At 42.4% G+C, this 17057-nt stretch overlaps 1 protein-coding gene across 5 annotated transcripts in view; it reads right to left on the reverse strand.

Annotated features, from left to right (window-relative positions):
- Positions 1 to 2608: 2608 nt before the first annotated feature.
- Positions 2609 to 17057, reverse strand: part of LOC117403808 (LHFPL tetraspan subfamily member 2 protein-like) — a 76682-nt gene continuing 62233 nt past the window's right edge. For 4 of the 5 annotated variants that reach the window (XM_058988565.1, XM_058988547.1, XM_058988552.1 and 1 more), the window contains one exon: positions 2609 to 7008. In XM_058988565.1, the coding sequence (XP_058844548.1) occupies positions 6752 to 7008 (257 nt within the window). In that variant the 3' untranslated portion in view covers positions 2609 to 6751. The remainder of the gene's footprint in view (positions 7009 to 17057) is intronic. The other variant, XR_009307452.1, reaches the window with a different exon arrangement.

Here is a 17057-nt window from a genome sequence, read left to right on the forward strand (position 1 = left end):
CCGTGGTTGAAGCTGACACACTGGAAGTGTGAGTGAACGGGCAGCTGCTATTCCTCTGTGACTCCAGCAGGTGTCGCTGTAAGACTGCTGGGGGGCTGGGAGTGAATCACAGGGAGCTCTGGTAACTTTCCCTTTGCTTCACACTGTCATTTACTCATTAGCATCAGACAGTTCTGTTTTGTTTTTGTTGCGTGTTTTGAGTCACTGTCTAAATAAACAAAGTTGTATTCCTACAATGAAATGTTTTCAGGGGCTAATCTGCTGGTCTCGGAGTGAACTTGGAATAAAGGTGAGCCCTGAAGAACATAGAAAGCTGCCTTTGGTTAGCACTGTGATGCATGGACTCTGTCGAGTAAACCCATGTGCTTCATGTATCTCTAGTATGTAGCAAGACATGGTGGTGATGGGTTTTGGTATGTAACGGTGGAGGGTTTTCATTAGCTTGTCCTGTACTTGGAGGCTCTACTCTTCAGCAGCCACTGATTGGGGCTGAGTGGCCTCCAGCAAGGTAATAAGCACTGGGGCCCTTGTAAGTGTATAGCTTCTGATTGCTAGTCTGTAGTAAGTAGTGGAGACATGCAGTACATATGAGTTTGTTGCACATTTTTAATAATACTGCTCTACTACCTCTAATTTCTCAAGCCATTGCTGTGCATGTGCAGGGCATTAATGAGCCATGCAATAAGTGTACCAGGTGGACACAGCACAGTGACTGGATAAACTGACATGTTGACATGTGCCAATGCAAGCACTACATCCTCTGGTGTTTAAGTAGTACTGGTACTGCAGATGTATATGTTTTAATTACAGGTTGATCAGTGCTTCAGACCTAAATGGAATTGGGGATGCACCAGTGAGATGTGGTGTATGAGAGAGCTGCACACTCCTAAATTAGGACTGACTTCCTCTTTGAACCTCTAGATTGGGGCTTCCCAACCCTGGTCCTGGGGACCCCATGTGTCTTCTGGTTTTCATTCAAACTGTGCTCCCATTAACTAAACTCTTAATTGAACTAATACTTTGCTTAATTAGACCTTTTTACTTGTTTTCAGCTCAAAACAGTTGCAGATTTCAAGTTGCTATTATATTTTAGAAGTAACGTGAACTTTTTAGGAGCTGAGAACAATTAAAAAGGTCTAATTAAGCAAATGATTAGTTCAACGAAGGGTCTAGTTAAGTAATTAAAGTTTTCATGAACTGAAGTATTTCATCTCTGCATCATTGCAGGCATTGCTTATTAAGGTTAGCACTAACATCTCTTGGGGTAATTGGGTTCATCTTCATAGCCTCCCTTATAATCAAGGGCTTGAATAAAATATCTCGTTTAGAGTCTTACAGAATTATACTCATTTTAAATGTCAGGGCACTTTATAACAGGATGTCAACCCCCATCACTTTAATCGAAAAACCTTAAGTTGTAATTTCCAAATGTTTGTGAAACAGTGCCTGAACCCTCACTTAGGATGTTATCTTCTTTTTCTTGAAGAGCAGGGTGGCACTAACACAGGAAAGTGAATGGGCTGTTCCTAAAGCAAACCCTTTAACAACCACCATGTCTACAGAGATCGTACACTGCACTCCAGGCAGCTGGAGGTGCAGAGGACTTTTGAAAACCTGCTGGATTATACGTTCTCAACTCCCCTTTGAAGCCAACTTTGCAGGCCAGTAGAAGTGCTTGACTTTATTTAGTCCACTAGGTTTCCGATTTGTGTCCCATTGTCTGGCCAAAAATGTATTTAATAGTATGTATGTATTTATTTAATTCTATTTGTGTTTCAATTAAACATTGCTTGTCTGATATTGTGCAGCTGTGGAGTTGATCGTTGTATATCTTATTATAGTTGGAGAGTTGAAGATATAGTCCATTCCACAATCTGCAACCATAACCAAGTCATGCTTTTGTATTCTGTGCATAATGTCACTATGAGGCACTGATTACAGTGTGGTTGAGGGGCAAGGCAACGCAGAAACACAATGTTCTATATTGCATTGCATTGCTACTCTCAAGACATGGTCCTGAAACTCTCATATCAAAGCAATAAGCAGAACTTGATGTAGTCTCAAATTTCATACCATAACAGATGGGGATTTGACCTTGAAGGTATGTTTCTTTTACACCACCCTTCATTTCCACTGCCTAGCATCACTGTGCTCTGATTAAATCTACTTCTAGCCTCGCTCTTCATTCCAAACGTGTTACATGTAATATACTGAACCAGGCAAGCCTCTGACCTGGACTTAGTGCTGAATCTTTTGATTGTACACCTGCTGTGGAATGGCACACATGGCTGTAAATGCCTACCTCTGATATGTAACAAAACCACTCTGGACATCATCATAGTGCAAAAGCATCTAGTGTACAGAATACAGGAAATGACGACCATTCAGGGCTTTACTACATCAATAACTATAGTATTGCCATTTGAATGTCTGCGTAGAATAAACCTCAGAACATTATTGGCCAGCAAAGCCATTTAGTTTCCCCATTCTGACACACATTTCCATTTACTGCCACCATTTTTGAATGAGCTGTTTGCCATTTGTTTTGCCAACAGTGTAAAGAATAGCTCCCAAATGTACATTCAGTAAAGAAATGAAGACGAAGACATTTAAACAAGACCAGGTTTATTATTTCAAAGTAGCGTCGCTCATTTCAGTATCATGAGAGCACGGCATGCCTCGGTGCATTGCTGCTGAATTCCCTTGTTACAGAAGCCTACAAACAAATGGTCAACAGGAAGGAAACCCAGAGGCGTCTTCCTCTACAATACAACTCCAGCATTCCCCCAATAAGGCTCTCCGGTCACCTGATAAGCGGAACAGCAGTAATTCAATGATTTGACAAACAAAGGGAGGCTGACAATGGAAACGACATATTGCCGTACAAAATCATTGCTGCTTACAAGTTGACATCACCCTCAGCAATGCTTTTACTACAAGTGTCTTAAATCTCAGGAGGCTGTTTGCTGTCACAGTATTATGATATTCTTGCCCTTTTCATTTTTGATACAGTTCTGAGCATGTGGGTTTGAAAAAGGGGTGGGTTTTTTTTGTATTTTTTTTAAGACATCACTGGCTGAATAATAATCTCTATAAAAGGCACATGGAATGGAATGGGAGAGCTGGGAACAGGAAAAGGAAGTGTGAAGAGATAGCACTACAGCTGTCATGCAGAATGACCTGGTTATGGACAAAGAGGGAGACTTCAGAAAGCATAGGACTCCTGCTGTAATACAGTAGGTAGCCCCATTGCTGCAATCACACGCACACCATGCTTGTATATGCAGAGCTGAATGAGGGGTGATAAGAGACAGCACTGCCAGCATCTTTCTTACCAGGGCATCCATCCAAACACCACATTTATCACAGAGCTCCCGCAGAAGGGAATTCTCCCAGAAAGAAACCACATTGCCAGGGTAATTATTGGCTTTTGGCGGATGTCTGGTGAAGTCAAAAGTTGTCATTAAAGGGTTAAACTAAGGCATTAGCCTCTGACATCAGCAGACACAGATCTCTTCAGTGCATGCTGTGGTGGACTGTATGTATCTGTTCCGTTCGCTGGAGTGAAGATCACACTGCAGGACAAACATTGGATTCCAGCTGCAGTAAATGTTGGGTACTCACCTGTTTGGTTCTAAATAGGTAGTGATTTTAAAACTCTTAAGGCATGCTAGGGTAGTGGAAGGAGTACAAGGACACAAGCCTATTTTCACACTTGTTTTGCCTAGATGCACCATGTTTTGATATTGCACATATCTCACATACTTAGGCGTATACACATATATATTTAAATAGGTTACATTTACAGGAAAGACTATGGCACCTTGCAATACATACATTAAAAAACACACACACACACACACACCACAGACATTGAACACATTGGAAAAGCTGGGGGGAAATAACCCTACAACATGTATTTGACATTGGTATACAGGCTCAACAGCAGCCTGCTTACAATCAGACAAACAAAACAATCAATCCATGCAGTCAATATACAAGAACACGTGTCATTTTCCCCACAATTTGAAAATGAAGGATTCATAAAAGCTGTTGGTTAGCAGAAGGGACCTGCTTCATATATATTTTGACTTCTGTAAACATACCAACATTAGATTTCACTGTTCTGCCAAAGTGAAATGAAGTTATTTTATATTTTGCCAATGACATTATTGAAATGGACGCACATGTGCAGGTAAAGCAACCTAAAGAATGACTGTGTCCCGTTTGAGAAGCACACCAGTTTTCTTTTTTAATTAGAAGGTAGGGACATTCCAGTCTGAAGAAATCAACATAAAAGTTCCATTGTTTTTTTTTTTTAGTTAAAAAGCGGAAATGAAATATTTTACTGAACATATTGTTCTTCCTCCCCTAGAGATTGAAATGAGTTTGCAGGGTCAATTTCATAAATCTGACATTGCTGAGACACGATACTACTGCAGCTGCCTTTGGCTCTCAACCCGTTTCACTGGCATTCCCGGCAGAACACTTCACAAGACTGCTTACATCAGCAGGATCACTCGGCAAGGTGCTCACCCTTTCATTCTTTACATTGTAAACTTCACTCTAAACCAAAAAGTTGCACCTTCCAGTTTCCTTTTTGGGGGGGGGGGGGGGGGGGGGTACACAGTAGGCCTTTGTTTAGATGGTTATAATGTTCGTGTGAGCCGTCCTGCTTTCAGTTTTCACTATCCTGATGTCAAGGCACTTCGGAGACCTTGTAAATGAAGCGTGTCCGATTGTTGGCTGAAAGCCAGTAATCGAGGCTGAATAGCTGGTTGATGATTGGACGCTCATATCTTAATTTCCTCTGAAGGCGGGGGCATCTTTTTTATTATTATTATAACTCAAACTTGTTAACAAGAAAAAGAAAAAGTAACCCACTTAGAACTGAGCCATCTTTCTGGAAATAATAAAAAGTGTATTGAACTGGATCCATCACAGATGATACAGCCAGGTCCATTAACGTTCGGTACAGCACTGACCTGCCAGTGTTGGAGTCACACGTTGCCATCGCACTTCAGTGAATTATGAGGAGGGAGGTTTCTGCAGTTTACCAGCTGGTGTAAAAATGGGTGTGAGGTGAACACATCTGTTGATTACGAGTGTAGAAACCTGCTTGTATCTCTACACAACACAGACCCAGAAAGCAATTGCTTTCTCACAGAATGAAAACCAAGGGAGTAAAAACTACACTGGAATAAAAGACTGCAATGCTACTCTAGATTATAGTCAGGATTTCCATAACAGACATTGTTACAGTACCTTTTAGATTTCTTTTTTTTTTTCTCAGATATACACCACTTCAGCTTAAACTCATCCATCGGTGCACTTATTATTTGAAATAAACAGAAAATGTCTACTTATTCAGTCATTGATAACAGCACACCCTTGCTTGAAGGACTCAGAACAATGACTGCTTGAGCCAGCCCCAGGCGTTTGCGCTGGGAGAGCACTATTGAGAACACTATTGTTTCTGGCATTAGCTGCCCCAAGCTGCAGACTGCCCAGGAAACTACAATCCCAGCCTGTAGTTAATGATGGAAACTACATCCCTGTGTAAGAGAAGGCAGCCTTGGCCAGGTTCCCTGGCTGGTGTGGGGGGAGACAGCAGCCGGCACCAAGGCGTCCCAGAGGGTGGGGAGGGGGCTGAAATATAGTTTTAGTTTTTGTTTTTAAGTTTGGAAGCTCTGGCATGTGGGGAAAAGATATTCGATCCTGCAAGAATTTGAAGACAGAGGGTACTGGAAGGAGCTGTTGGCACCGCTATCTGGTATTGTCCTTTATGCTCTGGACGCGTGGTCCTCTCTGAAGAACCACGCTTCACAGAATGGTTTGGAACCTGTACAGAGCATCTTTTATATTCGGATCCCAAGGAGTGGATTTCAGGCCAAGGGAGGGCTGTAGAGGGATAACGAATACATTTCAGTCATGTGCTTTTGCTCCAGCACAGCACCTTGTACTGGTAACCCGACAGCCAACCACACTAGCTGCCCCGATATATTGACTGATCTCAGTTGGTAGTATCGTGCATCATAATGGAAAAGAATAAAAAAAAACTGTGAAAAAGTATTTTTGAGCACAATGCTGGTCACTGAAGTTGTTACCAAAGTTTTGTTTTTATAGAACATAGTGGTTTGAGTACAAAACTGCTGGTTTTTTAGATTAAAATTCAACAAATTCAATCAGTCTGTTATGCAACACATTCTGTACATTATTTACAAGGTATATACAAATCATGTTGTGTCGTTGTAGCTTATGTTGGCACCATACTGACACACCCGTTTGTGTTCAGACACAAAAAAACAAACAATTAAACGGATTGCCACAGGGCGAGCCTTTTTTCCTGATGCTGCATACAACGACGATTAGAAAAGTCAAAAACAACAAGACCATGGCAGCCTAAGGACCACAGGCTGTCAGTCTTAGTGGTAAACAATGTTGTGCTCCCTTTCTACACTGAGCAGAGATGATGGAAAGAGTCTGTATTCCCAGGTGAGGAGGAGGAGTGCTCCTTGTGAAAGATCCTGTAATCCCAGGCATGGAGAAGGAGAATGGATGGAGGAGGAGCAGTGCTTGGGAAAGATCCTGTATTCCTAAGCGAGGAGGAGGAGGAGGAGGGGTGCTCCTTGGGAAAGATCCTGTATTCCCAGGTGAGGAAGAGGAGGAGGAGGAGGAGGAGGAGGAGGAGGGCTCCTTGGGAAAGATCCCAGATTCCCAGGCATGGAGGAAGAGGAGGACTCCCTGGCACTCACAGCAGGCAGATGAGGCTCTTTCCCTCCTCGATCTCCTCCTGCACCCTGTCACTGGACGTGGCGATCTCAGCCTGTGCAGAGAGCACGGCACAGATGAAGGTGAGCACGGTGCCCCCGATGGCTGTGTAGAAGGCCCAGCCCAGCGAGCACTCCCCCACCTTGTATGGAGACGCATCATGGCCGCAGTAATCCTGCACCTTCTGAGAGCCCCAGCCAGCCGGGTACAACATCAGGCCCAGGATCAAGAAAAGACCTGAACAAAAACAAAGACATTACACATGTTAAAAATCAGGAAAGATCAATTATTTCTGTATATTTTTTACCTGGACCCTGTAATATTATTCCCAAAAATGATAACACAGAAACATGCATTTTGTAAACATGCCTCTTTACTTTGCATTCACAGGTAGGAACAGAATGGTGGAGAGCTCAGACTGTGTAACAAAGAATGCGGTCCCATGTCACACGCAGCCTCAAAAGTAAAGTGCCATTGATAAACTGGACTATTGCACCCTATGGGCTGGTGCGGCAAAGACCAATATAACACAAGCACTGAATGCAGAACATTACAGACCCAACAACAGCAGCCACCAAAGCCGTATAAATCTATGGTAATGTCCAAAAAAAAAAAAGACAAGTATGAAAGTGTATTGTGGGACAAAAGGGTCAGATCTTTCACAAAAAAAACAGCTTGCCTCAATACTTTAGAGTTTAAACAAACAGACACTGCCTCTCTAAAGAGCCTGCTAGTTAAAAACAGGAAGGGCAAAGCTTCTAAGGGTAAGCTGTCTGCTCCTGCTCTGGACTGCACTGCTGCTTTCCTTCTCTCGGTAAACAAGCTAGAGGCGCACTTCACTAAACCACAGTCTCAGTCTCCATGTCCCAACCTGCCTTTTTAAACCAGGAAACCGTGCTCTTAAAATCTCGTCAAAACAATAAGATTACAAGAACAATCAAGCAATAAATCCATACTGGATATAAATATACGATCATAACAGAAAGAAAAAGCAGTGATTGTGTTGTCAGAGATCCGCTTCTGAGGACCTCTCATGAGGGTACATGTCTACAGTGCTGATGCAGAGGGCACTGCATTCCCACAGAGTGCAGGTCTACAGTGCTGATGCAGAGAGCACTGCATCTCCACAGAGTGCAGGTCTACAGTGCTGATGCAGAGAGCACTGCATCTCCACAGAGTGCAGGTCTACAGTGCTGATGCAGAGAGCACTGCATCTCCACAGAGTGCAGGTCTACAGTGCTGATGCAGAGGGCACTGCATTTCCACAGAGTGCAGGTCTACAGTGCTGATGCAGAGAGCACAGCATCTCCACAGACTGCAGGTCTACAGTGCTGATGCAGAGAGCACTGCATCTCCAGAGTGCAGGTCTACAGTGCAAATGTAGAGAGCACTGCATCTCCACAGAGTGCAGGTCTACAGTGCAGATGCAGAGAGCACTGCATCTCCACAGACTGCAGGTCTACAGTGCTGATGCAGAGAGCACTGCATCTCCAGAGTGCAGGTCTACAGTGCTGATGCATTCTCACACAAGATAAAGTGGGGAAACTGCAGGGAGTAAAACTTTCATAAAGACCTGACAGGTAGAGTGAAACCCCCCTGGTGGCCTGTGATTGCCCACTCCCTGGGGACTCTGACGTTTCTCAGACAAAGATCACAATAAACCTCATTAGCACAGTTTAGACATGCAACCCAGCTTTAATCATAACTTGTAAATTGTAAAATGACAGCCAGACCCCAGAAGTATGACACCACAAAGGCTTACCGCCCTTGTCAGAACAGATATGAACTGGGCTTCCGAGTGGCGCATCCAGCAAAGGCACTCCACGTGGAGTGCAGGATGTGCCCTATAGCCTGGAGGTCGCAGGTTCGAGTCTAGGCTATTCCACTGCCGACCGTGGACAGGAGTTCCCAGGGAGCGGCGCACAAGTGGCTGCCCGGGTGGGGGAAGGGCTTAGGTCGGCCAGGGTGTTCTCGGCTCACCGTGCACCAGCGACCCCTGTAGTCTGGCCAGGCGCCTGCGGGCTTGCCTGTAAGTTGCCCAGAGCTGCGTTGTCCTCCGACGCTGTATCTCTGAGGTGGCTGCATGGCAGGTCTGCAGAGTGAAAAGAAACGGACGGCTGACGGCGCACATTTCGGAGGACGCGTGTGTCCGTCTTCATCTCTCCCTAGTCAGCACAGGGATGGCAGCGGTGGGCCGGGTTGAAATAAAAATAATTAGCGATTCAAAATAAAAAAAAATTTAGATATGAACTGGCAGGTTCCAAGCCAGAGGCCTGAGCAGGCTGCCAAGTTTCAGACACACTTAAAATTAACATTTTATTGGGATTGTAAACTAATTTCAGAAAGACCAAATACATTGTTGTCTGCTAATTAGTTATTATTAAGCACCTTCTTAGTAAACATAAAACCTCAAGGAAACCAGGTATTCTCAGGCTTATGAAATGACTGTGAAAGGACTTGATTACAGCAGGTACTACAACAATACAATGGAATGCCTCTGTAACGACAATGTATCAAATTACATAAATAGGCAACAGCTTGTGTTCGGTTTTTTTTCCAAATAAAATTGTGTTTGGTACTTAATGGGTTAAATAGTTCTGATAAGTACAGGTCTGTCTGAAGTAAAAGAAACCCATTTAAAACAATTGGAGGGCTGAATCCCCCATGACTCAGGAATATGACAGAGCATCTGTACAAAATAAATGAATCACAAAACTAATTTCAAGCAGTATAATGTTTGCCCTACATTTCAGCTGCAATGTGTTTTCGGCTGCAATAAAGCAGGATTGAAAAGCAGGGCCTGAATGTTTTCCACATGTGAAACAGCCTGGCAGTGAGGAGACTGTTGGCATCAGATGGATGATGATGTGGTTCAACTTTTCTTCACCAGAAAACACAAATCCCCTGATATTTCTCATTCAACGTGGAGCTGAGGAAGGCTTGGGACGCTAAGTGACTGGGCCAAGCAGTAAGAGCTCTGGTTAAAAAGACCTGTGGGCAGGGCTGATGGTCGTTGATGTCACTGTCACCACTCTGAGACTACGGTTTACGGTCTGGACTTCCCTTTCCCTTTGTAAATATTTGTCTATTGTGAGAAAACCCTTTACTGCTTGGGAGGACAGGTGTGTCACATACTGGGCCCTGTTTGAGACTTTCGTTCTATATTACAATGCATTAGAGGGCTAATAATATAAGACATGGGGGGTCTGTTTCAATGCACATGCAAACATCTTTTTCTAAAAAATAATTTTAACATAATAATATTAAAAGGGAGAAATTCTATCATCAAATCGTACAGTAGATCGATACTATAAAAAAACGCTGACATCTTTCGCCACAATACACTTGGATGAACTGGGGATTTTCTTGTTAACATGCGTTTTGCTTATTTTTTAAATGGGTATATCCTGACTTTCTTACTTACCAGACAAGCATGACATGATTACACTGATGGGATTACTGTTATTTTAGACATTATGGAGTTTCCGGAGACTCAGTGACAGAGTTAGGTTTCCCTGGAATGAGCGGCAGCTCCTCGGATTGGCAGTGGGACATGACCCCTTTGACCTTTAGGTCACCCATTCAGTTCCAGTCTGGGTCACAGGTGATCAACACAATTCTGAGATCACTTCCATCTGCTGGTAGTGCAGGGGGTACAGACCCGCAACAAACATTTGACTTGAACTAAACTCAAACTATGAAAAACAAACTAAAACATCTTTGCTGTGAACTGTAGTACAACCAATGCCTGGCTATTGGATTACTGACTTTCATAGATCCATCTCCAAATCAGCTATCACCATGTATTCCTGGCTGAACGATTTTGCTTATTGTAGTGCGGCAAACAGACATTCTACAAATCAGCAGGTCAAAGTTCAAACAATAGAGTTTTAAAAAGGGCTGGTTCTGACCGATGTTGCTCACTGTAACAATCTTGTCAATTCATATCAAACTGAAAACTGTGCTACTGCTTCTCTGCAGCTTAATGAAGGAGAAACAGCACCACACACCGTAGAGCTGGGATTCATATTACTGGGACATGGGATGCTTGGTGAGGAAACCTGTCAAGACTGTCTTGATCAAAATGAATTGCCGGTCTCGTGGCTGCAACAATCTGGAGACTGAACTGCCCTCTCAGTCACTCAGTATATACATTTTAATGTTTGTTGGAGTATTTGTCCCAGCATAGAAACTGTGCACAATACAGAAAGCTGGTTTGCTATCTTCTGAGCTGTGCTAAGATCATCAAGAGACACTGATTAAGTACACAAAGTATTCTTTTATTCTTCACTGAAGGACCCACTCCTTGATTTCTGGTTGGTGTTGTTTCTTTTTTCCCAACCAACTCGTCTTTATTTCAAAGAGAAGAAACATTGCCAGGAGTGATTTGCTTCAGCACACATAGAAAGTCTGACAGGTTGTAAATCAGATTTCTCAATAATCTGCTTCAGTGTTTATTGCTAGAGTTGAGTCAACAAGAACATAGACCTGGACGGGCAAGTCAAATCCTGTACAAGTTTATCTGGAGATGAAAAGTTCCCACACTAACTGCTTGAGGGAAATGATGTGGCGATTGCAAAATAACTCACTTTACAATGTCAATTCTCCTGAAGATAATGTATGGGAAAACAACAATAAAATACGGAAAATAGTGGAAAATACCTACATTTATAAAACACCCAGACCTTGCATTATATTTCAAAATTAAAAAAAGAAAATAATTACTAACCAAAATTATATTTAAATTTCAAACAAAATCAATAACTCAGGATCATTTCAGAGAAAATGCACACGGCTTAAAACATATTTATGGCACCGGCAGAGCAAGACATTTAGCCCTGATAGCAAGCTGCTCTTACTGAACCTCATTCAGTGTGGATCAATACTTCTGTTTCCATCTGGGTTGATCAGTATTCTATAAGCAAGCCAGAGGTCAGTCAGCCTCTCAGGATATGTGACTCTCAGCTCACTGGTGAGGATTAACCTGCTAGGTACAGTACAGTACAGTGCATGTAGAGATTAGGTGGCTCATCCGTATTCCCCATCTGGTGTAAGTGTGGCAACCTAGCCTCAAGCAAAGTGAGGTGTAATAGGTGAAGAATGTGGGGAGTCTGCAATGGAACAGAACCCATTCAATCTTGATCCAGGGTGATCTGCCTGACCTAATCCACCACTTAAACCATGCAGAAAGTAGTACCACCAATATCCGTCTCCATCGTATCTTCAGTTATCCTCGGATCACGCCTCAGTGTGACCACATTGCCAAAGCCAGCACAGCTGTCTTCTTGTGCAGGACTGCAATGTGAGAAGGCTGTTCAAACTCCCAGCAGAAAGGAGAAGAAGGGTTCACAGGTATAGTACATGAGCTGAAGCTTAGCTGGAATATATTTTAGTAATTTGTTGAGGAAGCCACTTCTCCAGGAGAATTGCAGCAACTTTCCATTTCCTATGGATTATTATTAATAGTTTTGTTTGAGCAGACTGGATTGTATGAAACATTCAGTTTATGATCCAACAAACTCAATAGCAATTTCCTCTAGAACCAGCACAAACCCTCCATTCCATTCCAGACAGGCTTTGTGTACTCTGACTGGCCTAGCTTCTAATAACAAGGACATTTTTAACTTGTTGGGAAATGACATTTATGGAAAAAACACACACTTGTAAACAGCAGCACCTCAGTCATAATCGACAGGAAGAAAAACAAGTGATAAAAGGAAAAGGAAGAAAAACAGATCTGGTAATGGTGATAATTGAGTCAGGTTTCCTCATTGATTAACACACAGTCACTTGCCTGTTTCTGCTGAACTGTACTTGGACAAGCCACATCTCTACAGGACTCTGCTGAACTGTACTTGGACAAGCCACATCTCTACAGGACTCTGCTGAACTGTACTTGGACGAGCCACATCTCTACAGGACTCTGCTGAACTGTACTTGGATAAGCCACATCTCTACAGGACTCTGCTGAACTGTACTTGGACGAGCCACATCTCTACAGGACTCTGCTGAACTGTACTTGGACGAGCCACATCTCTACAGGACTCTGCTGAACTGTACTTGGACGAGCCACATCTCTACAGGACTCTGCTGAACTGTACTTGGACGAGCCACATCTCTACAGGACTCTGCTGAACTGTACTTGGACGAGCCACATCTCTACAGGACTCTGCTGAACTGTACTTGGACGAGTCACATCTCCTTACAGGACTCTGCTAAACTGTACTCGGACGAGCCACATCCCCTTACAGGACTAAGTTTCACAATTGCTGAGACAGAGTCACAAAACAATTGTAACATAATTTGTTACCAGGATCATATTGTGCCTGAAGTTTAATACAGGATCTCTTTAATTCACTTCAGTTCTTGAATGTTTTTTTTTTTTTTTTTTACCTTTCACTAGCTAGCTCGCCTTCATACTTCAACAGTTTGCTTCTCTCAAATGCTTGAGCAATAGTGCGAGTCAAACCAGGTAGAATGAAAGACTGTATGCATTTCAGATCTTAACATGCTCAGACACTACTATTATTCACTGTTACTTGCTGCCTCAGGCACAGAACTTCCCATTAGAAAATGTGGTACCTTCACTGACGGGCACAAAGCCAACAGTTTTTAAAATATGATAAAAAATCGTATTACAAGATACAAGATAAAAAAAAAAACTGCCTTCAAGATATGGGTAGAACAGGAAACCTCTTGAGCAGTCATTCCCCAAGCGCCCCTACACAGGTTAGGAAGAAGAAGAAATGCATGCCCAGGAGACAGACACAAATGTGCTGCAGGGTAAACGGCAGTGCATCATGAATGGCTGCCTCTCATCCGGGGAATGGCTGCTCCAGGAATACACAAACCCTGCAGAGATGTTTCGATCAACCATGGACTGGCTGTACTCCTTATACTGTACCAGCATCCATCATTCATTATTACACCTTTAGCAACAAATAGGAGTTTAACCACTTAGAGCTACCGTGGCTTCCATTAGAAAAGGTGCACGCTGCTTCCTTTCAGCAGTCCATCATCCAATACTCTATAAAATCCCTGCTTCTGACAGTCAGACTGGCAAAAACATGTTGCCATCCCGTCCATAACATGATGAATGACTGATTACTACACAACAAGATTCTGTTTACCCAAATTCTGTACCTTTAATCTTAAATCAGTGCTGCTTTTAGAAATGTACCCACAAACCCACATATGTGTAACAGCTGACAGTGAAAGGTTTATCATCATTGGCTGGGGAATCCTCAGTAAGCAGCAGATTAATGGAAGGCATCGTTCCTGGCTGTGGAAGCTGGCTGTTTTGCTCCACTCCTCTAATTGTTTGCAGTTTTATAATTCATTTGATATCTTTTACAGCTTTTAATTTCTTTCATCGGAAAACAAAAAGCAGCCGTTTGATCCAACAAAAAAGGAAAAAACATTTCTTCCAACCAAACTCCAAAAAAACCATGAAGACTCTGTGGTTCCGTTTGAAATAGATGCAGCAACAGAATCTTGCTTGGTCTGCAAATACGGCCTTCTCTTATCAGTGCTTTGCAATTGTGATATTTCAGCACTTAGTGCACGTATACTGTTCAAATGCAAGCATTTCTAAAAGCATCAATTAGAGATGATTTCACACACAACGACAATGCCACACTCCAGTGTCAAATGTTAGATCAAGATTTATACTTTGTTTCTATTGTACAGAAGGAGAATGCACTCATCATGTTTAGCATGTTAATATCACAAAGTTGCCTTTAGTACCAACTGTATACAGTGCCTTTAAAATATGAATAAGCAAAGTCGTCAATGCTTGTGCTGCTGCAGCGGTTGCGTTAACGCAAAATTTTGCATCTTAGATGAAAATAAATCCATTGGACAGAAAAAATATTTTGTCTTGCGTTCACAGGACGCACAGAATGGAAAGGGACGCAGACCTGCATATTCGTGGTAATCTATTACACTGCAGCAAAATGACAGTAAAATACTTGCTTGTTTAAAAAAACTGTTCTGCAATATAACAGCATTGATTAAGGTGCACTCCAGTCCTGTAGGTGGCAGTAATATTAAAGTAGGATATTTACTTTTAGATGTTCTGGCACCAGACCAGTGTCTGTGACATATGGCGAAGCAGTTGTCAATCAGAAGTTTTTTTGCTAAGCAGTCAGCATCTTCAGGGGATTCTCATGAAGATTGCTCATCTGCATCTCAGCCATCTACTTCTGACTACGAGTACTACAGTGACCGAAGCAGCTGCAAGCAGTAGTAATGCACAAAAACACAAACGAAAAATACGTTCTTATAATTCTGAATGGGAGATGAAGTACCCGTGGCTTGTTTATCGAGACGGCAAGATGTACTGTAGTGTGTGTGAAAGAGCTGCTGGGCAAAAAAATGCAAATACAGATCTTCAAGAATCTTCACTTAAAAGACTCAGACACGGCGATGCTGTTGCTGTCACTGTCCGTGTTATTGGAATGCAGAAAAGATGACACACGTAGATGAAGGCAACAAACAATGCTTAGAATCCCATCTCGATGTCATGGGAACTGTTTACTGTTAGTATATACTAGCATGAAGAAAAAAGTGTGTCTGTGTTCATTTGTATATCTATACACAGACAGAGATTGTTTAAAACTATGATATAGCATAGTTTAAAAGTTCATAAAAATGTACAAAATGCACATCCCTGGAGTTTAGTAGCATTTGTGTTAACAACTGATCGTTTATATCTGATGGATGGAATGCAACATTTTGGGCATGTGGTTTTCAGGAACGCATGAACAGAAAAGCTAGCGTGACTTCTGCTGTTGTCACTACATAGCTACACAGCAGTAAGCATCCCATTAAAATGTAATCTTTACAGCTAAGAATAATAATGCTTTAAGATTACGATTGCCCTCTATCTGATTCTAATCTCATGAGGACTAGCACCCAGTAATTATAAACATGCAGTCCCCTGAACTGGATCTGTATGCGTGTGTCATGATTGGACTGTCAAGATCCACAGGCCTGATAACACTGATGAATTTAGACCAGGACTTTTGAAACAGGGAGGTTTGAGTGACATGTTAGTGAATGAGAATCCAGAGTCTAGGAAGGCATCTCATCTTCTCCATCTGTTCCCAATCCACTGCTCTGAATCAGGTCTGCAGCTGTATAGTGTTTATGTTCTGCTCCACTAAATGGAACGGTGGTGTCCAAGAGCAACGTCCAATCAGAGCATTCAATCCAAAAAAAAAACAAAAAAAACCAAGGAGCTTTCAGTTCCAAAGCATTACCTCAGCTTGTACTGGTCATCTCTTAACTCTCTTTCTTAGCAGCTTTAGTGATTTGGAGACCAGCCAAAACAATCTTTTAAGTGTATATCCATAGATGGCAGGGACTGTCCAGTGAGGCATTCTGGTTATAGTATATAGTACATGGTGGCACAGTAACAGCATAATGCACTCAGTGAGTTTTACTATTCCAGATAGTTTGATCTGCAACCAAAAGCTAAGTTTACTCCACAACATCTTTCTCATGCTTTACACTAGTTAAAATATCACACAATAATACCTTGGTAGCCTTTTCTCTCGCCTCACTAACCCTTTCTCACACATCCCTATCTTTTTGCGGTAGATTGTTTTGAACAGGGGCGGCCAATCACAGCCCTGGAGGGCCATTCCACAACCCTGTTCTAAAAATTGTTTAATTGAACCAATTAAGTTGAAGTGATTAATGATCTCATTTTACCTGTTAACCCTGGAGTGGAATGCCCTCCAGAACAGTAATTGGACACCCCTGGCTTAGACCATGTTCACTTTGACTTGGGTTAAGAAGCCATTTCATCCAGCCTCCCATTATACAGATCCAAAAATGCCCAAGGTCATTCGGTTCTTCTTTTTATTCATTTTTAGTTAAAACACAACCACCCAGAACCTCTGATAAGAGAACCCCCACACCCACCCCCCAAAAAAAAAAAAAAATCACTAAAAATAAAATCTACTTGCTGGCAAAACCTTGCTAAAAAGGTATTAAGCTTTGCTGGCAAGATCAACCTTTTAATTGGCCCCGTGCCATCCTGCCGCAGGGATTTCCAGCCCTGATAAGTGGCTTGTTTCAGCTGTTCAGAGTGTGCCCTTCACAGAGCAGACATGCCCACATATTTCAAGCTCACTTATTCAGCCTAGGTTTAGTTCAATTTACTTTTCAGGGAGCTCATTTATGTTAATGTCATTATGGCAAATGTTCACTGACCAATCGGCTTGCCTAATCAAAGAACTTAACAAATGGTCACTGATCAATCAGCTTGGCTAATCAAA

The sequence above is a fragment of the Acipenser ruthenus genome, chromosome 2 (assembly GCF_902713425.1).
Source record: "Acipenser ruthenus chromosome 2, fAciRut3.2 maternal haplotype, whole genome shotgun sequence".
NCBI classification, from domain to species: domain Eukaryota; kingdom Metazoa; phylum Chordata; class Actinopteri; order Acipenseriformes; family Acipenseridae; genus Acipenser; species Acipenser ruthenus.